The following is a 27,448-nucleotide window of genomic DNA, read 5'->3' on the forward strand; positions in this document are numbered from 1 at the left end:
TCTTCTTTCACACACTTTACCAAACTCAGTCACCAGCTTCTGCAGTTTCTCACATGAATCAGTCATCAGCGCTGTATAATCAGCGAACAACAACTGACTCACTTCCCAAGCTCTCTCATCCACAACAGACTGCATACTTGCCCCTCTTTCCAAAACTCTTGCATTCACCTCCCTAACAACCCCATCCATAAACAAATTAAACAACCATGGAAACATCACACACACCTGCCGCAAACCTACATTCACTGAGAGCCAATCACTTTCCTCTCTTCCTACACGTACACATGCCTTACATCCTCGATAAAAACTTTTCACTGCTTCTAACAACTTGCCTCCCACACCATATATTCTTAATACCTTCCACAGAGCACCTCTATCAACTCTATCATATGCCTTCTCCAGATCCATAAATGCTACATACAAATCCATTTGCTTTTCTAACTATTTCTCACATACATTCTTCAAAGCAAACACCTGATCCACACATCCTCTACCACTTCTGAAACCACACTGCTCTTCCCCAATCTGATGCTCTGTAAATGCCTTCACCCTCTCAATCAATACCCTCCCATATAATTTACCAGGAATACTCAACAAACTTATACCTCTGTAATTTGATCACTCACTCTTATCCCCTTTGCCTTCGTACAATGGCACTATGCAAGCATTCCGCCAATCCTCAGGCACCTCACCATGAATCATACATACATTAAATAACCTTACCAACCAGTCAACATTACAGTCACCCCCCTTTTTTGATAAATTCCACTGCAATACCATCCAAACCCGCTGCCTTGCCAGCTTTCATCTTCCGCAAAGCTTTTACTACCTCTTCTCTGTTTACCAAATCATTTTCCCTAACCCTCTCACTTTGCACACCACCTCGACCAAAACACCCTATATCTGCCACTCTATCATCAAACACATTCAACAAACCTTCAAAATACTCACTCCATCTCCTTCTCACATCACCACTACTTGTTATCACCTCCCCATTAGCCCCCTTCACTGAAGTTCCCATTTGTTCCCTTGTCTTACGCACTTTATTTACCTCCTTCCAAAACATCTTTTTATTCTCCCTAAAATTTAATGATACTCTCTCACCCCAACTCTCATTTGCCCTCTTTTTCACCTCTTGCACCTTTCTCTTGACCTCTTGCCTCTTTCTTTTATACATCTCCCACTCTTTTGCATTATTTCCCTGCAAAAATCGTCCAAATGCCTCTCTCTTCTCTTTCACTAATAATCTTACTTCTTCATCCCACCACTCACTACCCTTTCTAATCTGTCCACTTCCCACGCTTCTCATGCCACAAGCATCTTTTGCGCAAGCCATCAGTGCTCCAATAAATACATCCCATTCCTCCCCCACTCCCCTTACCTCCTTTGTTCTCACCTTTTTCCATTCTATACTCAGTCTCTCCTAGTACTTCCTCACACAAGTCTCCTTCCCAAGCTCACTTACTCTAACCACTCTCTTCACCCCAACATTCTCTCTTCTTTTCTGAAAAACTCTACAAATCTTCACCTTTGCCTCCACAAGATAATGATCAGACATCCCTCCAGTTGCACCTCTCAGCACATTAACATCCAAAAGTCTCTCTTTCGCGCACCTACCAATTAAAACGTAATCCAATAACACTCTCTGGCCATCTCTCCTACTAACATACGTATATTTATGTATATCTCTTTCTAAACCAGGTATAAAACTAAGGGAATTAATTTATTTATTTATTATTTTGCTTTGTCACTGTCTCCTGCGTTAGCGAGGTAGCGCAAGGAAACAGACAAAAGAATGACCCAACCCACCCATATACGAGAGAATGGCCCAACCCACCCACATACACATGTATATACATCCCACATACACATGTATATACATACACATCCACACACACAAATATACATACCTATACATCTCAATGTATACATATATATACACACACAGACATTTACATATATACACATGTACATAACTCATACTGTCTATCCTTATTCATTCCCATCGCCAACCCGCCGCACATGAAAAAACATCCCCCTCCCCCCACATGTGTGCGAGGTAGTGCTAGGGAAAGACAACAAAGGCCACATTTGTTCACAGCGACAAAGCAAAAAATATATATATATATTATTATTATTATTTTTTTTATTTTGCTTTGTCACTGTCTCCCGCGTTTGCGAGGTAGCGCAAGGAAACAGACGAAAGAAATGACCCAACCCACCCCCATGCACATGTATATACATACACGTCCACACACGCAAATATACATACCTATACATCTCAATGTACACATATATATACACACACAGACACATACATATATACCCATGCACACAATGCACACTGTCTGCCTTTATTCATTCCCATCGCCACCTCACCACACATGGAATACCATCCCCCTCCCCCCTCATGTGTGCGAGGTAGCACTAGGAAAAGACAACAAAGGCCACATTCGTTCACACCCAGTCTCTAGCTGTTATATGTAATGCACCGAAACCACAGCTCCCTTTCCACATCCAGGCCCCACACAACTTTCCATGGTTTACCCCAGACGCTTCACATGCCCTGATCCAATACACTGACAGCACGTCAACCCCGGTATACCACATCGATCCAATTCACTCTATTCCTTGCCCTCCTTTCACCCTCCTGCATGTTCAGGCCCCGATCACACAAAATCTTTTTCACTCCATCTTTCCACCTCCAATTTGGTCTCCCACTTCTCCTCGTTCCCTCCACCTCCGACACATATATCCTCTTGGTCAATCTTTCCTCACTCATTCTCTCCATGTGCCCAAACCATTTCAAAACACCCTCTTCTGCTCTCTCAACCACGCTCTTTTTATTTCCACACATCTCTCTTACCCTTACGTTACTTACTCGATCAAACCACCTCACACCACACATTGTCCTCAAACATCTCATTTCCAGCACATGTACCCTCCTGCGCACAACTCTATCCATAGCCCACGCCTCGCAACCATACAACATTGTTGGAACCATTATTCCTTCAAACATACCCATTTTTGCTTTCCGAGATAATGTTCTCGATTTCCACATATTCTTCAAGGCTCCCAGGATTTTCGCCCCCTCCCCCACCCTATGATTCACTTCCGCTTCCATGGTTCCATCCGCTGCCAGATCCACTCCCAGATATCTAAAACACTTTACTTCCTCCAGTTTTTCTCCATTCAAACTCACCTCCCAATTGACTTGACCCTCAACCCTACTGTACCTAATAACCTTGCTCTTATTCACATTTACTCTTAACTTTCTTCTTTCACACACTTTACCAAACACAGTCACCAGCTTCTGCAGTTTCTCACATGAATCAGCCACCAGCGCTGTATCATCAGCAAACAACAACTGACTCACTTCCCAAGCTCTCTCATCCACAACAGACTGCATACTTGCCCCTCTCTCCAAAACTCTTGCATTCACCTCCCTAACAACCCCATCTATAAACAAATTAAACAACCATGGAGACATCACACACCCCTGCCGCAAACCTACATTCACTGAGAACCAATCACTTTCCTCTCTTCCTACACGTACACATGCCTTACATCCTTGATAAAAACTTTTCACTGCTTCTACCAACTTGCCTCCCACACCATATATTCTTAATACCTTCCACAGAGCATCTCTATCAACTCTATCATATGCCTTCTCCAGATCCATAAATGCTACATACAAATCCATTTGCTTTTCTAAGTATTTCTCACATACATTCTTCAAAGCAAACACCTGATCCACACATCCTCTACCACTTCTGAAACCACACTGCTCTTCCCCAATCTGATGCTCTGTACATGCCTTCACCCTCTCAATCAATACCCTCCCATATAATTTACCAGGAATACTCAACAAACTTATACCTCTGTAATTTGAGCACTCATTCTTATCCCCTTTGCCTTTGTACAATGGCACTATGCACGCATTCCGCCAATCCTCAGGCACCTCACCATGAGTCATACATACATTAAATAACCTTACCAACCAGTCAACAATACAGTCACCCCCTTTTTTAATAAATTCCACTGCAATACCATCCAAACCTGCTGCCTTGCTGGCTTTCATCTTCCGCAAAGCTTTTACTACCTCTTCTCTGTTTACCAAATCATTTTCCCTAACCCTCTCACTTTGCACACCACCTCGACCAAAACACCCTATATCTGCCACTCTATCATCAAACACATTCAACATATATATATATTTGTTTCTTTTTTCTTTCAAACTATTCGCCATTTCCCACATTAGCAAGGTAGCGTTAAGAACATGGGACTGGGCCTCTGAGGGAATATCCTCACCTGGCACCCTTCTCTGTTGAGATGTATAGGTATGTATATGTGCGTGTGTAGACGTGTATGTATATACATGTGTATGTGGGTGGGTTGGGCCATTCTTTCATCTGTTTCCTTGTACTACCTCGCTAACGCGGGAGACAGCGACAAAGTATAATAAACAGATAAATCATACACTGTAATTACACCATGAGTGTAAAGTCATCTTCAGTGAATATGTAACATTGTTAATGGAAGAAAAGGAATACAGTTTCACCAAGGGACTTCTTATCCCAAGTGATTCCATCATTCTCCTGTTCCTGTTGGAAGTATGGTCTTGAAACTAAAAATCTACAAACCCTCTTCAACTGAAATCAATTCAACAACATGTGAACAATCTCAGTCCTCCTTTTTAAATAAAATCACTGGTTTTAACTCTTTTATATCTTAACAGTATTTTCAACCTTCATAGCACAGTGGTAACTGCACAGTCTTCCTAAACACTCAGATTACCTTACATTCACATATATTCAAGGGAAAAATTATGAATAACAATCTATGACAATCTGCCTGTAAGTTTTGTATTCTCCTTTGGTTATGAGAAAAGTGAAACAGGTATCAGAGTTATAATATAGCATTTATGAATACTTGTTAGGAATGAATATTATAATAAGAATAATTCAAAAGAAAAAGTCACAAACACAATTTATGTAAACTTTATAGTATTACATATAATTTGTAAATTACTAATATTTTACCTAAAATCAATACAGTGTGCCACAGCCAAGATGAGTGGGAGATGGAAGACCAACATCTGAAAAGAAAATTCAATGTGAAAGAAAATCAAAAGGGGCTTGAATGAGGCATGCTAGAAAATTCTGTCAGGTATGAACAGAAGAGTCCAGCTACCCTAACAAAGTATCACTAATTTCCTAACTTTCATCTGTGGGCCATATCTAATCACATCCCACAAAACAAATGAATTTTCAGGTACTTAATCCCCACAAAAAGTTTATAGTCTGCAGTATGATCATTGGTTAACCAAAAGAGAAGTACTCACCACAGAAAGTCAGGTTCACAAGCACTACACATCGACAGCTTGGTGAGTGGTAGGTGCATGCTTTTTCTGGGCAACTTTACCATAAATGCAAAACATTAATCTATTCATTCAAAATCAATCTTTTTACTGAAGAAGTGTGAGAAATACATGCAAATAAGACAGACAACTGTGTAAATGAGGAAGCGAAACATAGCTCATCTGCAGCCAGAATGCTTTCTCAAAACTCAACACATGACAAATGATACAATTTACACAGTCAGGAAAACAAAATATATACCCTGATTTGCTCTTTACATACCAGAAAAAATCAAAATGGGAATACATCACCACCACCAATACTTGATCCTCAACTATCTTCCCCAGTGATCATACTGCAGGCTGTGACCTTTGTGTGAAAAATAAGTACTTGGCAGCATTTACCAATCAGCTTAGGAACTGAATAAAGGTAATCTATATATTTCTATCATGTCATTTTCCATCACCACAGGATAGTGACACATCCAGGATCATTACCAAACTTTGAGGATGCCACCAGTTCAACCCCTTAAAGTCTTGAATAAATAAAATGATGCTCAAAAATTATTGAAAGAATTCTAAATATCAGTTTGGCTATTACATCAATGTAACAGGCACTATCTACTTGCACTGACAAAGAGAATACATGATGAGAATCGGATTTATTGTCCTACTTGAGCAGTATTTGCTGCTGTTGATTTATGATTCTGTACACTGAAAATGCTACTGACAATCTCAATAATCAATTCTTAAAGAAGAAAAAACTGCACTTTTAGAATTAAATCTATCCAAGTTCCTACTTCCCTATCCAAATATATTAAACAGAAAAAGACTGAGTATTACAAGGAGGGGAGGCATAGAGATGAAAAGTGTAAAGTGGAATTATCATTCACATTTACATGATTTCAGGAACCCTTTCTCTAAAGAGGTCCCTGCAATTTCAAGTTGGCACTATATTCAGTAGCAGGGAAACAATGGACTCTTTTGGAGAGGGAAATTCTTTTATAAAACTACGCACTCATGAACATGACAATACAGTCTTGTCAAGGGTAACTTTCACTTGAAATGCAACCACAAGCAGATGGAATTCATTGACATGTGTTCGGTGAAATCATTAGCATAAATAATAAAATGTTTAAAGTTGGAGTGTGATCATTCAAGGTTGGCTGGTTGGCTTGTTTGAGCTTTATGTCTACCAACAGCTAGGGTATTAAGGCCATCAACAAGTTACTACACTCACCAACTGAAATATCTTGAATGCATCCCTCAGGTATCAAAGATAATTCTGAGACCATATTCACTCTCAATATGCATGTGGTCCATGGTATTCATGGAGAGTAGACAAGAGGAAAGAACCCTGAGAAACATCAGTGCCATAGGATAAGGGAGGAAGTCAAAACTACTACAATGAAACAGCCAGAGAGGAAGCTATGCATTACAAAGCAGAGGAAAGCAGAAAAAGCAAAATAAGAAAACAATTTAACAAAGACTTATACCACACCCCATCAAATTTGGAGATACTGGGAGCCACAAATAAAGTTTCATCAAAATCCCTGAGACAAGAGAACCAAAGGTAAGACACCCAGCTCTAATCTCCAGTAAACTCCATGAACGAGGAAGACCAGAGGTAAGTCACACAGAAGAGATCTCTAGCAAACGTAGAACTTCAAAATCTGTACTGGTGATAAGAAAGAAGAGAATGAGATTCTACATGTTTGGTAAACAAAAGATTAAGGATAGTTTCAAAAGTTTTGAAGAGAGCAGAAGCGAGAGCAACAGAGTAACAGTTGAAACAGCAATTTTCCTTTCTTAGGGATTGGGTGCATCAAGGTATGCTTCCAAGAAGAAGGAAAAATCTCGGTATTTAGAAAAAAAAACAAAGTAGGTGAGCTAGAACTGGACCTAACCCAAAGGCTCACTCCTTTAGTGTTGAAGAGTTATGTCATCTGGGTTATATGCTTTGTCCACTTAGAGATGGGAAATGTAGGAGATAGCATGGGTTCAGCAAGAAGACACAGGTAGTGAAAGATCAGATGGAGAATCATTTAAAATGCATCAGCAGAAATTAAGATATTAAAGAGGATGATTTTATCACATGGTGAGTAAACTGTAAATTGATCAGGATGGAAGAGAAGGGGAAAAGTTGAATTACAAAAAGTATTGGATTTGCTTTTGCTTATGGAACAGACAGATTTGTCTGTAGTATATGTCAAATCAGCACTCTTTCTTTTAATGAAGGTGTATATGACTTTAAAAGAACAGCTTTGTACCAATTCTGAGCAGAAATGAAACCAGCATGGGAACCATGGATCTGGAAGAGTTTCATGGTCTGATATGCTCTGTCTCTGAAGTGAAAGGCATTCGAGCAGAAGCTATCAAACCATGACTTGGGAGAGATAGATTGGAGGAGAGAGCTTGTAGCATTCCAACCCAGCCAAGAAAAAATCTGCTATACATTCAGCACAATATGAGGCATCCCTGCCAGCAAACCAGTGACCATCCAAAAAACATCAGTAGTGAGCTATGCTGGGATGACTGCTGAGCTCTTCCTAAGTACTAAAGTTGACATTCTAAGAGATGGAAATAGAAGCTTTGCATGCCCATTAAAAGGTTACATTAATAAGATTACGGTGACAATCTTGAGGGAGCAGAAATAATGTACTGGAAATGATGGTGAAAGAGATATGTGGATGGGTAACAAAGGACTGCAGGTAAGGAGAGAGAGAGAGGAATAGATACACAAGAGAATATATCTTTGGGAAGGATGTAAAAAGAGCAATTTAGTACAAATGGGAAGGTGAGCAAGACAGTATAGAATAAAGGTGAAACTGCTATGAAGTGGATTTGAAAACAGTATATGGAAACACTGAAATGTTGTCAAATGTCTGACGACTGAAAAGAGGCAGCAACTGCCCAACAATATACATAAAAAGAAAGTAAAAGCAACAGCCTGAATGACATAAAATAGCTTTCCTTAGCATAGTTGGCAAGGCATAAGGTAAGATAGTGAGTGGAGTGATAATGTTACATGGATTAGTGGACCATCTATTAGTGAAGAATGAAGAACAAGGTGGGTTTAACAAGGGAGGACAACATTTGCATCTGATTTTTGTAGTTGGGCTAAAATCTGAGAAAGTTCTCCAGCAAAAGATGATTCTTACAACATTTACATTTAGAAAAGACATATATGATAAAGTGGTTACGAAAGCTCTCTGGGAAGTTCTGAGTCTGAATGGTTTGCATGGAAGATCTTTGGATGCTGTTGAGAACTTTTATAACTGGTGCTTATGCACCTGGCCATGAGAAGTAATGTCATGAGAGGCAAGTGTTTTAGGAGCAGTTGAGAGAGTGTTAGCAGTTTTGGTGCAAGAAGCCAGGTATGAGTGATGGGTGATTTGAATGCAAAGGTGAGTTATGTGGCAGTTGAGTGTGTAATTGGAATGCATGGGATATTCAGCGTTGTGAATGGAAATGGTGAAGAGCTTGTGGATTTGTGTGCTGAAAAAAACTGGAGATTGGTAATATCTGGTTTAAAGAGAGAGATACACACAAGTATATGTATGTGAGTAGGGGAGATGGTCAATGGGCATTATTAGACTACATATTAATAAATAGGCATGTAAAAGAGAGACTTTTGGATGTACATTGCTGAGAAGGGCAACTGGTGGGATGTCTGATCGCTATTTTGTGGAGGTGAACGTGCAGATTTGTAGAGGTTTTCAAAAAAAAAGAAAAATAAGGAAAGAGAATGTCGGGATGAAGAGAGAGGTGAGAGTGAGATTGGAAAGGAGACTTGAGTGAAGAGATCCCAGGAGAGATTGAGTGTAGAATAACAAAAGGTGAGAGCAAAAGAAGTAAGGATAGTGGATGAGGAATGGGATGTCTTTAGGGAACCAGTGATGACATGTGTAAGAGATGCATGTGGCAGGAGAAAGGTGGGAGGTGGGCAGATTAGAGAGGCTAGTGAGTGATGGGATGAAGAGTTAAAGTTACCAGTGAGAGAGGAAAGAGAGGCGTTTGGACAGTACTTACAAGGAAGGAGTGCAAATGACTGGGAGAAGTATAAAAGAAAGTGGCAGGAGGTCAAGGGGAAAGTGCAAGGGTTGATAAAGATGCAAATGAAATTTGGGATGAGAGAGTATCATTAAGCTTTATGGAGAATAAAAATATATTTTGGAAGGATGTAAATAATGTGTGAAAGACGAGAACAAATTGAAACATCAGTGAGGCGAAAGACGAGAACAAATTGAAACATCAGTGAGGGAGGCAACGGGGAAGTGATACAGGTAGTGATGGAGTGACGAGATGGAGTGAGTATTTTGAAGGTTTGTTGAATGCATTTGATGATAGAGTGGCATATGTAGGGTGTTTTGGTTGGGATGGTTAGCGAAGTGAGAGAGTCAGGGAGAGTGGTTTGGTGATGAAGAGAGAAGTGATGAAAGCCTTGCAGAAAATGAAATCTGGCAAGGTGGCAGGAGTGGATGGTATTGCAGTTGAATTTATAAAGAAAGAGGGTGACTGTGTTGTTGATTGGTTGGTAAGGATATCAAATGTATGTATGGATCATGGGGAAGTGACATGATTGGCAGAATGCATGTATAGTGGCACTGTATAAAGGCAAAGGGGATAAAGGAGAACATTCAAACTACACAGGCATAAGTTTGTTAAGTATATCTTGGAAACTGTTTGGGAGGGTATTGACAGAGAGGGTGAAGGAAAGTACAGAGCATCAGACTGGGAAAGAGCAGTGTGGTTTCAGAAAAGGTAAAGGATGTGTGAATCAGCTGTTTGCTTTAAAGAATGTGTGTGATAGATACTTACAAAAACAGATGGATTTGCATGTGGCATTTATGGATATGGGGAAGGCATATGATAAGGATGACAGAGATGCTTTGTGGAAGCAGTGAAAAGATTTTATCATGGGTGGAAGCCTTGTATATGAGTTGGAAGAGAGGAGAGTCATTGGTGCCCAATGAAGGTTGGTCTGCAGCAGCAGAGTATGATGTCACCATGGTTGTTTAATTTGTTTATGGATGAGATAGTTAGGGAGGTAAATCCAAGTCTTGGAGAGAGGGGTGAGTATGAAATCTTTGGGGGATGAGAGGGCCTGGGAAGTGAGTAACTTGTTGTTCATCAATGATAAAGCACTGGTGGCTGATTTGAGTGTGAAACCATAGAAGTTGGAGAATGAGTGTGTGAAAGGAGAAAGTTGAGAGTAAATTGTGAATAAGAGCAAGATTATTCCGTTCAGCAGGGTTGAGGGACAAGTTAGTTAGGGTGTAAGTGTGAATGGAGAAAAACTGAGGAAGTGAAGCATTTCAGATATCTGGAAGTGGACTTGGCAGTAAATAGAACCATGGAAGCAGAAGAGAGTCATAGGGTTGGGGAGGGGGTGAAGGTTCTGGGAGTGATAAAGAATGTGTGAAAATAGAGAACGTTATCTCGGAGAGTATAAATGGGTATGTTTGAAGGAATAGTAGTTCCAACAAAGTTATATGGTTACAAGGCATGGGCTACAGACAGGTTTGAGCAAAGGAGGGTGGATGTGTTGGAAATGAAATGTCTGATGATAATATGAGAGGTGGTTTGATCAAGTAAGTAATGAAAGGGTAGGAGAGATGTATGGTAATGAAAAGAGTGCTGTTGAGAGAGCAGAAGAGGGTGTGTTGAAATGGTTTGGACATGTGAAAAGAATGAGAGGAAAGGTTGACAAAGAGAATATATGTGTCAGAGGTAGAGGGAACACACAGAAGCAGGAGAGCATATTGGAGATGGAAGGACGGAGTGAAAAGGATTTTGAGTGATCAGGGCCTGAACATGAATGGGGGTGAAAGGCATTCATGGAATAAAGTGAACTGGAACAATGTGGTACACTGGGGTCAATGTGCTATCAATGGATTGAACCAGGGTATGTGAAACATCCAGGATAAACCATGGAAAGGTCTGTGGGGCATGGATGTGGATCGGGAGCCGTGGTTTCAGTGCATTACAAATGACAGCTAGAGAATGAGAGTGAGCGAATGTGACATTTCTTTACCTCTTTCCTGGCACTACCTTGCTGATGCAGAGGGAGGCAATGCTATTTCCTTTGGGGTGGGGTGGCAACAAGAAAGGATGAGGGTGTGCAAGTAAAAAACTGTACATGTGTATATATCTATGCGTAGGTGTATGTATGTGTATTTATTCATCTATTCATTATACTTGATCGCACTTTCTTGCATCAGCAAAGTAGCACCAGGAAACAGACAAAGAAAGACCCATCCACTCACATACATATATATACATACATGCACATATATTTACATATACTTAGATATACCTATCAACAAATACACATATACATACATACAAGTACACAGACATGCAAGGAATAGAGTGAATTGGAACAATGTGGTATAACAGGGTCAACGTACTGTCAATGGACTAAGCCAAGGTGTGTGAAACGTCTGCGTAAAACCATGTAAAGGTCTGTGGGGCCTGGATATGAATAGGGAGCTGTGGTTTCGGTGCATTACACACCTGGATACTTTGGCTCTGAGTGAAACGAAGCTCAAGGGTAAAGGGGAAGAGTGGTTTGGGAATGTCTTGGGGGGAAAGTCAGGGGTTAGTGAGAGGACAAGAGCAAGGGAAGGAGTAGCCCTACTCCTGAAACAGGAGTGGTGGGAGTATGTGATAGAGTGTAAGAAAGTAAACTCTAGATTGATATGGGTAAATCTGAAAGTTGATGGAGAGAGATGGGTGATTATTGGTGCATAAGCACCTGGGCATGAGAAGAAAGATCATGAGAGGCAAGTGTTTTGGGAGCAGCTGAATGAGTGTGTTAGTGGTTTTGATGCACAAGGCCGGGTTATAGTGATGGTTGATTTGAATCCAAAGGTGAGTTATGTGGCAGTTGAGGGAATAATTGGTATGCATGGGGTGTTCAGTGTTGTAAATGGAAATGGTGAAGAGCTTGTAGATTTATGTGCTGAAAAAGGACTGGTGATTGGGAATACCTGGTTTAAAAAGCGAGATATACATAAGTATACGTATGTAAGTAGGAGAGATGGCCAGAGAGCATTATTGGATTACGTGTTAATTGATAGGCGCGCGAAAGAGAGACTTTTGGATGTTAATGTGCTGAGAGGTGCAACAGGAGGGATGTCTGATCATTATCTTGTGGAGGCAAAGGTGAAGATTTGTAGGGGTTTTCAAAAAAGAAGAGAGAATTTGGGGTGAAGAGAGTGGTGAGAGTAAGTGAGCTTGGGAAGGAGACTTGTGTGAGGAAGTACCAGGAGAGACTGAGTACAGAATGGAAAAAGGTGAGAACAAAGGAGGTAAGGGGAGTGGGGGAGGAATGGGATGTATTTAGGGGAGCAGTGATGGCTTGCGCAAAAGATGCTTGTGGCATGAGAAGCGTGGGAGATGGGTTGATTAGAAAGGGTAGTGAGTGGTGGGATGAAGAAGTAAGATTATTAGTGAAAGAGAAGAGAGAGACATATGGACAATTTTTGCAGGGAAATAATGCAAATGAGTGAGAGATGTATAAAAGAAAGAGGCAGGAGGACAAGATAAAGGTGCAAGAGGTGAAAAAGAGGGCAAATGAGAGTTGGGGTGAGAGAGTATCAATAAATTCTAGGGAGAATAAAAAGATGTTTTGGAAGGAGGTAAAGTGCGTAAAACAAGGCAACAAATAGGAACTTCAGTGAAGGGGGCTGATAGGGAGGTGATGACAAGTAGTGGTGATGTGAGGAGATGGAGTGAGTATTTTGAAGGTTTGTCGAATGTGTTTGATGACAGAGTGACCGATATAGGGTGCTTTGGTCGAGGTGGTGTGCAAAGTGAGAGGGTTAGGGGAAATGATTTGGTAAACTGAGAAGAGGTAGTAAAAGCTTTGCAGAAGATGAAAGCCAGCAAGGCAGCAGGTGTGGATGGTATTGCAGTGGAATTTATTAAAAAAGGGGGTGACTGTATTGTTGACTGGTTGGTAAGGTTATTTAATGCATGTATGATTCATGGTGAGGTGCCTGAGGATTGGCGGAATGCTTGCATATTGCCATTGTACAAAGGCAAAGGGGACAAAGGTGAGTGCTCAAATTACAGAGGTATAAGTTTGTTGAGTATTCCTGGGAAATTATATCCGAGGGTATTGATTGAGAGGGTGAAGGCATGTACAGAGCATCAGATTGGGGAAGAGCAGTGTGGTTTCAGAAGTGGTAGAGGATGTGTGGATCAGATGTTTCCTTTGAAGAATGTATGTGAGAAATACTTAGAAAGCAAATGGATTTGTATGCAGCATTTATGGATCTGGAGAAGGCATATGATAGAGTTGATAGAGATGCTCTGTGGAAGGTATTAAGAATATATGGTGTGGGAGGAAAGTTGTTAGAAGCAGTGAAAAGTTTTTATCGAGGATGTAAGGCATGTGTACAAGCAGGAAGAGAGGAAAGTGATTGGTTCTCAGTGAATGTAGGTTTGCGGCAGGGGTATGTGATGTCTCCATGGTTGCTTAATTTGTTTATGGATGGGGTTGTTAGGGAGGTGAATGCAAGAGTTCTGGAAAGAGGAGCAAGTATGAAGTCTGTTGTGGATGAGAGAGCTTGGGAAGTGAGTCAGTTGTTGTTCGCTGATGATACAGCGCTGGTGGCTGATTCATGTAAGAAACTGCAGAAGCTGGTGACTGAGTTTAGTAAAGTGTGTGAAAGAAGAAAGTTAAGAGTAAATGTGAATAAGAGCAAGGTTATTAGGTACAGTAGGGTTGAGGGTCAACTCAATTGGGAGGTAAGTTTGAATGGAGAAAAACTGGAGGAAGTAAAGTGTTTTAGATATCTGGGAGTGGATCTGGCAGCGGATGGAACCATGGAAGCGGAAGTGAATCATAGGGTGGGGGAGGGGGCGAAAATTCTGGGAGCATTGAAGAATGTTTGGAAGTCGAGAACATTATCTCGGAAAGCAAAAATGGGTATGTTTGAAGGAATAGTGGTTCCAACAATGTTGTATGGTTGTGAGGCGTGGGATATGGATAGAGTTGTGCGCAGGAGGGTGGATGTGATGGAAATGAGATGTTTGAGGACAATGTGTGGTGTGAGGTGGTTTGATCGAGTAAGTAACTGTAAGGGTAAGAGAGATGTGTGGAAATAAAAGAGCGTGGTTGAGAGAGCAGAAGAGGGTGTTTTGAAATGGTTTGGGCACATGGAGAGAATGAGTGAGGAAAGATTGACCAAGAGGATATATGTGTCGGAGGTGGAGGGAACGAGGAGAAGAGGGAGACCAAATTGGAGGTGGAAAGATGGAGTGAAAAAGATTTTGTGTGATCGGGGCCTGAACATGCACGAGGGTGAAAGGAGGGCAAGGAATAAAGTGAATTGGAGCGATGTGGTATACCGGGGTTGACGTGCTGTCAGTGGATTGAAGCAGGGCATGTGAAGCGTCTGGGGTAAACCATGGAAAGCTGTGTAGGTATGTATATTTGCGTGTGTGGACGTATGTATATACATGTGTATGGGGGGGTTGGGCCATTTCTTTCGTCTGTTTCCTTGCGCTACCTCGCAAATGCGGGAGACAGCGACAAAGTATAATAATAAAAAAAAAAATATATATATATATATATTCACCTCCCTACCAACCCCATCTAGAAACAAATCAAACAACCATGGAGACATCATGCACCTCTGCCACCAACCAACTTTCACTGAAAACCACTCACTTTCCTCTCTTCCTACAAGTACACATGCCTTTCATCCTCGATAAAAACTTTTCACTGCTTCTAACAACTTGCCTCCCACACCATATATTCTTAATACCTTCCACAAAACATTTCTATCAACTCAATCATATGCCTTCTCCAAATCCATAAATGCTACATACAAATCCATTTGCTTTTCTAACTATTTCTCACATACATTCTTCAAAGCAAAACCTGATCCACACATCCTCTACCACTTCTGAAACCACACTGCTCTTCCCCAATCTGATGCTTTGTACATGCCTTCACCCTCTCAATCAATACCCTCCCATATAATTTCCCAGGAATACTCAACAAACTTATACCTCTGTAATTTGAGCACTCACTTTTATCCCCTTTGCCTTTATACAATGGCACTATGCAAGCATTCCGCCAATCCTCAGGCACCTTACCATGAGTCATACATACATTAAATAATCTTACCAACCAGTCAACAATACAGTCACCCCTTTTTTTAATAAATTCCACTGGAATTCCATCCAAACCCACTGCCTTGCCGGCTATCATCTTCTGCAAAGCTTTTACTACCTCTTCTCTGTTTACCAAATCATTCTCCCTAATCCTCTTACTTTGCACACCATCTCGACCAAAACAACCTATGTCTGCCACTCTATTATCAAACACATTCAACAAACCTTCAAAATACTCACTCCATCTCCCTCTCACATCACCACTACTCATTATCACCTCCCCATTGGCCCCCTTCACTGATGTTCCCATTTGTTCCCTCGTCTTATGCACTTTATTTACCTCCTTCCAAAACATCTTTTTTTTCTCCCTAAAATTTAATGATACTCTCTCACCCCAACTCTCATTTGACCTCTTTTTCACCTTTTGCACCTTTCTCTTGACCTCCTGCCTCTTTCTTTTATACATCTCCCACTCATTTGCATTATTTTCCTGCAAAAATCGTCCAAATGCCTCTCTCTTCTCTTTCACTAATAATCTTACTTCATCCCACCACTCAGTACCCTTTCTAATCTGCCCACCTCCCACGCTTCTCATGCCACAAGCATCTTTTGCACAAGCCATCACTGCTTCCTTAAATACATTCCATTCCTTTGTTCTCACCCTTTTCCATTCTTTACTCAGTCCTTCCTGGTACTTCCTCACACAAGTCTCCTTCCCAAGCTCACTCACTCTCACCACTCTCTTCACCCCAACATTCTCTCTTCTTTTCTGAAAACCTCTATATATATTCACTTTCGCCTCCACAAGATAGTGATCAGACATCCCTCCAGTTGCACCTCTCAGCACATTAACATCCAAAAGTCTCCCTTTCGCATGCCTATCAATCAACATGTGATCCAATAACGCTTTCTGGCCATCTCTTCTACTTACATATGTATACTTATGTATATCTCTCTTTTTAAACCAGGTATTCCCAATCACCAGCCCTTTTTCAGCACATAAATCTACAAGCTCTACACCATTTCCATTTACAACAATGAACACCCCATGTACACCAATCATTCCCTCAACTGCCACATTACTCACCTTTGCATTCAAATCACCATTAACTATAACCCGGTCTCAGGCATCAAAACTACTAACACACTCATCCAGCTGCTCCGAAAACACTTGCCTCTCATGATCTTTCTTCTCATGCCCAGATGCATATGCACCAATAATCACCCATCTCTCTCCATCCACTTTCAGTTTTACCCATATCAATCTAGAGTTCACTTTCTTACACTCTATCACATACTCCCACCACTCCTGTGTCAGGAGTATTGCTACTCCTTCCCTTGCTCTCGTCCTCTTTCTAACCCCTGACTTTCCTCCCAAGACATTCCCAAACCAAACCACTCTTCCCCTTTACCCTTGAGCTTCGTTTCACTCAGAGCCAAAACATCCAGGTTCCTTTTCCTAAACATACTACCTATCTCTCCTTTTTTCTCATCTTGGTTACATCCACACACATCTAGACACCCCAATCTGAGCCTTCGAGGAGGATAAGCACTCCCCGCGTGACTCCTTCTTCTGTTCCCCCTTTTAGAAAGTTAAAATATATATATATATAAACGCCCACATGCACACATATACATACCTATATATTTCAACGTATACATACATATACATACACATGTACATACATACACATGTACATATTCATACTTGCTCTTTCATCCATTCCTGCTGCCACCCTGCCACACATGAAATAGCATACCCCCCTCACTCATTCTCTCCATATGACCAAACCATTTCAACACACCCTTTTCTGCTCTCTCAACCACAAACATTTTATTTCTGCACATCTCTCTTTCCCTTTCATTACTTACTCGATCAAACCACCTCACACCACACATTATCCTCAAACATTTCATTTCCAACACATCCACCCTCCGCACAACCTTACCTAAAGCCCATACCTTGCAACCGTATAACATTGTTGGAACCACCATTCCTTCAAACATACCCATTTTCACTCTCGGAGATAACGTTCTCACCTTCCACACATTCTTCAAAACTCCCAGAACCTTCACCACCTCCCCCACCCTGTGACTCAATTTAGCTTTCATGGTTCCATCCACTGCTAAATATACTCCCAGATATCTATAACACTTCACTTCCTCCAGTTTTTCTCCAGTCAAACTTACCTCCCAATTAACATGTCCTTCAACCTTATTGAACCTATTATCCTTGCTCGTACTGACATTTACTCTCGGCTTTCTTCTGTCACACCTTACCAAATTCAGTCACCGACTTCTGCAGTTTCTCACCCGAATCAGCCACTAGCGCTGTCATCAGCGAACAACAACTGACTCACTTCCCAAGCCCTATCATCCACAACAGATTGCATACTTGCCCCTCTCTCCAAAACTCTTGCATTCACCTACCTAACAACCCCATCCATAAACAAGTTAAACAACCATGGAGTTATCACGCACCCCTGCCACCAACCGACATTCACTGGGAACCAATCATTTTCCTCTCTTCCTACTCGTACTCATGCCTTACATCTTTGATAAGCACTTTTCACTACTTCAAGCAACTTACTTCCCACACCATATACTCTTAATATCTTCCACAAAGCATCTCTATCAACCCTATCATATGCCTTCTCCAGATCCATAAATGCCACATATAAATCAATCTGTTTTTCTAAGCATTTCTCACATACATTCTTCGAAGCAAACGTCTGATCCACACATTTTCTACCACTTCTCAAACCACACTGCTCCTCCCCAATCTGATGCTCTGTACATGCCTTTACCCTCTCAATCAATACCCTCCCATATAATTTCCCCGGAATACTCAACAGACTTATACCTCTGTAACTTGAACATTCACCTTTATCCCCTTTGCCTTTGTACCATGGCACTATGCATGCATTCCACCAATCCTAAGGCACATCACCATGAACCATACATACACTGAATATCCTTACCAACCAATCAACAACATAGTCACCCCCTTTTTTAATAAATTCCTCTGCAATACTACCCAAACCCACTGCCTTGCCAGCTTTCAACTTCCGCAAAGCTTTCACTACCTCTTCTCTGTTTACCAAACCATTCTCCCTGACCCTCTCACTTTGTACACTGCCTCAACCATCTGCCACTCTATCAACAAACACATTCAACAAACGTTCAAAATATTCACTCCACCTCCTTCTCACTTCACCACTACTTGTTATTACCTCCCCATTAGCCCCCTTCACTGATGTTCCCATTTGTTCTCTTGTCTTATGCACTTTACTTACCTCCTTCCAAAACATCTTTTTATTCTACCTAAAATTTAATGATACTCTCTCACCTCAACTCTCATTTACCCTTTTTTTCACCTCTTGCATCTTTCTCTTGACCTCCTGCTTTCTTTTATACATCTCCAAGTCATTTGCACTGCTTCCCTGCAAAAATCATCCAAACGCCTCTCTCTTCTCCACTAACAATCTTACTTCATCCCACCACTCACCACCCTTTCTAATCAGTCCACCTCCCACCTTTCTCATGCCACAAGCATCTTTTGCGCAAGCCATCAATGCTTCCTTAAATACATCCCATTCCTCCCCTACTCCCCTTATGTCATTTGCTCTCACCTTTTTCCATTCTGCACTCAATCTCTCCTGGTACTTCCTCACACAAGTTTCCTTTCTAAGCTCACTTACTCTCACCACTCTCTTCACCCCAACATTCTCTTCTTTTCTGAAAACCTCTACAAATCTTCACCTTTGCCTCCACGAGATAATGATTAGACATCCCTCCATCTGCCCCTCTCAGCACATTAACATCCAAAAGTCTCTCTTTCCCACACTTATCAATTAACATGTAATCCAATAACCCTCTTTGGCCATCTCTTCTACTTACATACATAGACTTATGTATATCTCTTTTTAAACCAGGTATATCCCAATCACCAGTCCTTTTTTGACATACAAATCTAAGAGCTCTTTACCATTTCCATTTACAACACTGAACACCCCATTTACACCAATTATACCCTCAACTGCCACATTACTCACCTTTGCATTTAAATCACCCATCACTATAACCCGGTCTCGTGCATCAAAGCTACTAACACACTCACTCAGCTGCTCCCAAAACACTTGCCTCTCATGATCTTCCTCTCATGACCAAGTGCACAGGCACCAATAATCACCCCCCTGTCTCCATCCAATTTCAGTTTTACCCATATCAATCTAGAGTTTACTTTCTTACACTCTATCACATACTCCCGGAACTCATGCTTCAGGAGTAGTGCTACTCCTTCCTTTGCTCTTGTCCTCTCAGCAACCCCTGACTTAATCCAAAGACATTCCCAAACCACTCTTCTCCTTTGCCCTTGAGCTTTGTTTCACTCAGAACCAGAACATCCAGGTTCCTTTCCTCAAACATACCACCTATCTCTCTTTTTTTCTCGTCTTGGTTACATCCACACACATTTAGACATCCCAATCTGAGCCTTTGAGGAGGATGAGCACTCCCACACATGACTCCTGTTTCCCCTTTTAGAAAGTTGAAATACAAGGAGGGCAAGGTTTCTATTTCCCTGCTCCCACCCCCTTTAGTCGCCTTCTATGACACACAGGGAATACGTGGGAAGTATTCTTTCTCCCCATCCCCAAGTATATGACACTGCAATCACGTATAATAAATAATAATAGTAGATATGTCTGATTAGCTGGTGGTATGAATGAATTGGATGAAATAAATGTGAGAATGTATGAAGGCTGTATAATGTCCCCATGGTTATCTAATGTTCTTATGGTGAGGTGAATGTACAGTGGGGTGACTGTGAAGTATTACCAAATCATGGAGAAAAAGATTAGAAACTAATAAAGTTACTATATGAAGACGATACTGTGCTGTTAGCAATATCAGAGGAAAAGCTGGATAGAATGGTGGGTTGTATGAGTAATGTTTAGAGGAGTATGCAGTTTTTGAAAGTTAAAGAATTGAAAGTTGCAGATGAGTCAACATATTTAGGAGTGAACTTCAGTATGGGTGGTAGTGGGAAAGCTGAAGATGAAAGCAGTCATTTGTAGGGGAGAAAAACTAGATGTACATAAAACTTTGGCAAATGAGGAAACATGAACATTGTGTGTGTAGGATGTTTGCATAAAGGAATACTTATCCCATTTCTGATGTATGTGTGACATCCAATTTCATACTGATCAAGACATGTAAAAAAACAAGAGCAGTACAGATGGATAATTTGCACAGCACAATTGGCAGTAGGAGTACAGATCAAGAAGAGAATGGATGTGTGAAAAGGCATGGGTTATATAATGAAATCATCAGAAAGTGCACAGATACAAGCCTTTCAGAATGGTTTGACTGCACAGAATATATGGCAGAGGATTGAGTGGTCAAGAAGATATAAAGTACCACAACAGAAGGTACAAGGAGGAGAGGTGCACTACAAAATTGATGGATAAGATGCAGTGGGAGTAATGATCTAGGATAGGGATATTTCTGGTGGTACAAGCAATAATCCAGGACTGAATGCAACAGAAAAACTTTGTGTAAGACTGCCATATTCAGTATGTCATTTGCAACAAGAAAAGCTCCAGATGAATGGAAGTTTGCCAATGTAACACCGATAATCAAAAAAGGTAATAAATCACTGCCCGGAAGTAATCGTCCTAGTAGACTAACATCTATAGTTGGAAAATTTATGGAAACCATCATTGGAGATAAAATTGTAAACCTTTTAGAGGATCACCACTTAATAAACAATTCTCAGCATGGTTTTCAATGAAAAGACTCATGTATGATGAATCCTCTTGATTTCTTTTATGATCTAATCAACATGTATGATGAGAGTAAAGCTGCTGATGTTATCCATCTAGACTTCTAAGAAAACTTTTGATAAGGTTCCACATCAAACATTACAAACAAAAATCAAGGCACATGGCAATGATGGGTTTGTACTTTAGTGGATAAAAAATTGGTTAATTGACCACAAAAAAGTGATCAACGTCAAGCCTCAGAGTGGTCTACGTAAAAAGTGGAGTGACACAAGGATCAGTCCTGGGACCGGTTCTCTTTCTCATATATATTAATGATACTGCATTGCAAGATATCACAATTTGCTGATGATACAAAGCTGGGAAATAAATCTATAAATGAACTTGAAGGTATTCAGCTTTAGAGTGTAGAGTGACACAGCCAAACTGAACTAGGCTCATAAGTGGCAAATGAATTTTATAACTGATAACTGCAAAGTTTTACATAGTGGTAATACAAATGAAAAGGCAAGCTACAGTATGAATTCTTTTAAACTGCACAAGGAAAATGAGGAGAAAGACTTAGGTACAACAATCTTTGGTGACCTAAAACCAAGTAAACAATAAAGAGAAGCAGTGAAAAGAGCAAACAAAATTCCTTATTTTCAAGTGTTGAGCCTTCGAATCTTAGTCCAGGGAAAATCACCCTTGCTCTTTACATTTCATTGGTTTCTCCACATCTTGAATGTTGTGTTCAGTTTTGCTTACACTACCTAAAAAATATATAGCATGGAAAGAGTACAGCATCAAGCCACCAAGATAACTCCCAGACTGAGAGAAAATCTTAGAGATGAGATTAAACAATTTGAATATATTTAACTTAGAAAACTTATGGCTAAGAGGAGATCTAATAGAAGTACTCAGAATGATCAAAGGCTTTGATAATCTTGATCTACCAAGTTACCGAAGACTTGATTCATCTGATTTTACTCGTAGTAATGGATACAAACTCGTGAGTATACAATTTACCTTGAATGAGGCAAAGTACTTTTTCTTCAACATGATTGTTAACATATGGAATGATCTGCCAAGTAAAGAAAGTGAAAGCAGCGCTAAAAATACATTTAAGAATACACTTGATATATACTTCATTTCAAGTCCCCATAGTCAAAATGACAATTTGCAGGTAATTCTCTTTGAGTTGTTTGTATGCCTTCTAACTATTACCATATCATTTTGTAAGTTTCTGATAACTTATACTATCACAAATAGCCTCAAAAGGACCCAGTGGTCTGTTGTTGTTTGAATTCCTTTGTATTTCTTTGTATTCCATTCTAATATGGTGTGAATGGAGATGTCAGTCTAACTGGGAAAAACTAGGCTAACTGGAAAAGTAAGAAACACTTATGTACATGTGGAAGTCAATGTTTCACTTTACAATGCTGGGCATGGGTTGATGATGTGTGTAATCTGAAATGTTACATGTACTTAATTCATACCAAGAAAAGTGAGAATGTGGTCAATGGTGCTTGACAGCTATATGACAGCTATACAAGGAAATCAAATAATCAGTCTGTGACTGATTTTGAATGGCACTATCTCATTCTGCAATAACAAATGCATGTCACATCTGGATATCTATGTATCTGCCTACTCTAAGAAAACATCTTTTGATACTTACATTAATATCAATAACTACAACTCAAATCAGTTCACTAGATAGCCAAACCTTGCTTCTGTCTACCAAAAAGGAGCAAAAAAGTCCGACTCAGTGAAAAAGTCACACTTAAAACCAAGACATGCTTACTGTGCACTTATGTCGAGTGCATTTGCTCAACATTATCCAAATCCATCAGTAGTTTCTTTGAAACCATTGCTGTGAACATTCCATCCTTCAAAAATCAATGAGAAAGGAGGTAACTGAAGGAGACATGTATACTATACAGTCTAGACATGTACGACATGAAGTAACCCTATTCACTTTTATAGAAGCCGATATGACAGGTAAAAACATGCCAATTATGGCTATCTTGGATGGAAGCTAAGATCTTTCTTTTGTAACTGTTCACCGTTTCTCACTTTAGTAAGGAGGCATCTACAACAAGAGACTGAGCCTCCTCAAATGAAAAATCCTCACATGACTCCTTCTTCAGTTCCTTTTTTGGAAAGGGAGGGAGAATTTCCAGCCTTTTTTTTCCCACTCCGTTTTTGTCATCTCCTATGACATGCTGGAGATAAAGTACATGGGTAGCATTCTTTCTCAATTATCACAAGCTATGATAATGAGAAAGAAACAAATATAACAGGGATTAATCTGAGCACCTTAAGTGCTTGTAGACTCAATTCTTAATGGGGGAGAGGCTATCAAAAGGGAGAAAGGCAAAAGAAGAAAAAAATCCACAGCTTTGCTGCTTACGGAAAGGAAGAGGTACTGTGATGGTCAATTCTCATGTGACTGGCCTCTGCACAGATACTAAGGTAATCAGTAAGCAAATGTGTGCTGCAGGTACAGGTTTTAGGGGCTGGGACACATGCAGTTAAATCATGAGACAAGTATCCCTATAAACAATGATGCTTTCCTCAAATCCAAACAGGATAACCTCTTTTCAAACAGCCTTAATAAAGAAAAATCCAAAAATTCAAGAAAAATTACTCTGAAAACTACAGCTATGGAAACTTTGCTGGATAAGCATAGTCATGAAAGGCAAACAGTTGGATTATACTTTGCATATGCAAAGTGGAAGGTGACTTACTGCAATCTAGTCAGTGGCCCTTTTAAAATTCAACTATAGTCCTTCTAAATATGTGCAGCACCCAAGAGATGCATGCCTGGGAATAGTTTCTATGTTTGAAAGTCAAATGCCATCTACTAGAAAAAATATACTTGATCTATTTCAGTATGTATTACACATCTTAAGCAAGTTTAAAAACAAGATACTACAAGTAAATGAATAACTGGAATGAGTGCATCATACAGGGCCTAAGAGAGATTAATCTCTGATGATATTAAACAAACATCTTACCTGGAAGAAACCATATGCATATGTTAAGGATCCTGGTAGGTAGCTTCTATTGACAAAAGTTCCCCATGCAAAAACAACTCCAATGTGATCTTCAATCACTTCTCCTACAAACCATGGACCTGAAAACAGAAGTAAATGTAAGGACCAGATAAAGGGACAAATAAAATGGATAGTATACATCATATTAAAATGATGACTTTTTAAAATCAATGGGTGACCTTTATAACACTTGTACATAATCATAAATTTCCTGGGGCAGAAAAGTAACTAAGTATTCCATAAGTCTTCTCCTGTAATGCAGTGGGCAGGTACATGCAGAACTTTTGAGGAACAATATAAATTTGAGAATGAGTATGAAAGCAGCAAGTGTGGGTGTAGGTGAGAGACTGTAATTATGTAACCCCATATGTATGTAACAATATCATTACTTTAACTCACACCTTATAATAACATTATCATGTCAGCTAGTTAGTGGAGTATAGCAATGATTGTGTTATGTCCCATACATCGTATATCAATTTAGTTAGCCATCGACTTGTGGCATCTCTTATTACCCACAAGTCTTCTCTTTTGATCAGCTGTTGTCCTTGGTGCATCGTTGTATTGTATGTTTCTGCGTATTGTACCGTCTTACCAGAAATAGGGACCCACTTGTCTACAAAGTGTGTTTCAGTCATCCTTCAATACCCTGACTGTATTCACACCAACATACATGGTGCAGTGAGTAGGATATGGACAAGTCACAGTGTATCTCCATGCTGTCTCATACTACCCCTCCAGCCATCTTGTGCCCCATGACTTTTTTTAGCAGTGGATTTTATGGGATATGCACTTGCAGTGACAGTGTTTGTGCTTTTCTGCAAGTGCAATGTCAGTGCAAGTGAAGTGTAGTGTTGTGTGTATTGTGTTTCCTTCATGGCCATTATGTGGGTGCTGGGTGGCCCCTGTTTCCTGGCTGGTGGGATCACAAAGTGAGCGTCCATTCCTTATCAATTCTCGAGCAGCACTGCTGTAGCCCGAATCGCCTCTCCTCTACCCACCACGTGCACACACACACACACACACACACACACACACACTGACACAATAATTTTTTTCTTATTAACTTTTAGTGTTGCCTTGTAGATCTGCACAACCAGTTCAAGCTGCTGAGGCATTGGTTTGCATTAGAAATAAACATAGTGCACGAATATGCCTTGCAGTCAGCACCATCAGCAGCAGCAAGCTGCTTCCTCTTGCAAATCTCCAACCTCCCATGACTCCTAACACACTTCATCTCCTTGTGCTACCCGTTCTCCTTCATCTCCCATCACAGACCTCGTTTTGTTCATAAAGTGGATGGAAAAACAGCACAGGGAAGATGAAATGTGAAGAAGGGAGGAAGCTCAAAGTCTTGAAGAAGACACAGCTCACTTCAAGGCTCTCTTCTCAAGACTTGTGGCACCTTGGCATAAGTTTCATCATCTCTTGCATCAACTGTAAGCCCAAGATTCATGCCTATGATGCCACTTGGCCACCCTTCCACTCCTGTACAACCTAAAGCCTCCGCTCAACCACACCACCTCTTTCACCTGATGTTACTTACTAGAACTTCAGAGTGGAGGAGATGGACAGCCTATGCTACAATGATGGCTCTACAGAGCTTTCCACAGCAAAAGCAACTCATACAGCTATGTATGTGCTTGTCTCTCGAGACTCTATGCATCTTGGAGAATATACAGCAGGTGTCCCCAAACTTCATGTCGTCTGTGGAGGCCATGCTTGACATTTTAAGAGAACACATCAAAGGCAGGAACTCATTTTGCAAACAGATGGAAGGTGAAACCTTTGATGATTTTACAAATGTCTGAAGACAGCATCCAAGGAAGTCAATATCTGTAAAGGTCACCACCAGCAGTGTGAGGAAACCCAAATCAAGCAAGTGATTTTAATGGGTGTCAAGGATGAGGAGCTAGTACAATACCTCATCTCCCTTGACACTTCCTCCTCTCTGCAGGATGTAGCGATGACATGACACTTATAGCAATGACATGACACTTCAATAAGGCAACAAGAAGCGCAACTTCAGCTGCACAGGCTCCCCCAACAGCAGTGAGGGCCATGTCACAGTACAAGAAAGGGAAGCAAGCACACAATGCTACTACTATTTTCCCACCCAGCACCCTTTGCAACAGCAGTGGTAGGCAATCATGCCTAGCTGCCAAGGTGGTGTAAAAGAGTTCTGGCAGTAAGGGCCACTGGTCTCACATGGTGCAGTGTCCTGCTAAGCACACTCGGTGTAAGGTGTGCAATCACATAGGCCATTGACATCATATAGACCATCAAGACAAGCTCAAAATAAACCCAAGGGATAGTGAAGGCAGTCTAAGCAACACTCTTCCACAAGTGAGGTGCACATACAGTTGCCTGCTTAGACACAACAGGATCCTGAACAGTGCCTGAGCCATATCAGACGGATGAGCTCACCCTCGCGGCCCAGGATTCACTTCCCTCAGCCTATCAGTGCTACCATCACCCATGGTACCACGTCATCTTACTTACTGATGATTTCTGACACTGATGTCATAGACCTAGACCTACAACATCTACAACATCTGGGACTTTCCCAGTACACCCTCAAACCACCCCCAAGGCTACATGCTTCACAGCCGACAGTTCTGAAATAACTCTAGCTTTAGGATCTTTCCAAGCAGATATTACCTTTGGCAAGAGGTCATGTGATGCTTAGATTGATGTGCATGATGGCATTCTAACTCCTCTGTTATCATACAAACACCGCCAGGAGTTTCCTAACATCTCCAAGGACTTTAAGCCCATCCTCAAGGTGAAGCACGTCAACAGGCTGCACGCAGTGAGCACTGATGATCCTGCCATTGCACCACCTTCCTCTACATCACCACCACTCCCTCTCACTTCAGATGCTCGAGAATCTTTCCTGAGGGAATTCAGCAGCATGCTAGCAACAAAGGACACATTATGGGCCATGTCACTCAAGCCAATGATAGGCCCCCTGTGAGGATTCACCTGAGGGAAGATACAAAATCCTTTGCCATCCATACCCCTCAGCTGATTCCCTTCGCTTTCCGTGAGTCAGTGAAACGAGCTGGACTCTATGGTTGCCTTGGGTATCATCACACCGGCTGGTGATGACCTCTTGTGGCCATTGCCAA

At 40.9% G+C, this 27,448-nt stretch overlaps 1 protein-coding gene across 1 annotated transcript in view; it reads right to left on the bottom strand.

Annotated features, from left to right (window-relative positions):
• The window catches only part of LOC139759025 (transmembrane protein 62-like), a 163,448-nt gene that overhangs the window by 39,590 nt on the left and 96,410 nt on the right, over positions 1 to 27,448 (bottom strand). Inside the window, exons 12-13 of the mRNA XM_071680919.1 lie at positions 24,279 to 24,397; positions 5,043 to 5,098 (exon numbers count right to left, since the gene is read on the bottom strand). Coding sequence (XP_071537020.1) covers positions 5,043 to 5,098; positions 24,279 to 24,397 — 175 coding nt within the window. The remainder of the gene's footprint in view (positions 1 to 5,042; positions 5,099 to 24,278; positions 24,398 to 27,448) is intronic.

This window comes from Panulirus ornatus, chromosome 32 (genome assembly GCF_036320965.1).
Source record: "Panulirus ornatus isolate Po-2019 chromosome 32, ASM3632096v1, whole genome shotgun sequence".
NCBI lineage: Eukaryota > Metazoa > Arthropoda > Malacostraca > Decapoda > Palinuridae > Panulirus > Panulirus ornatus.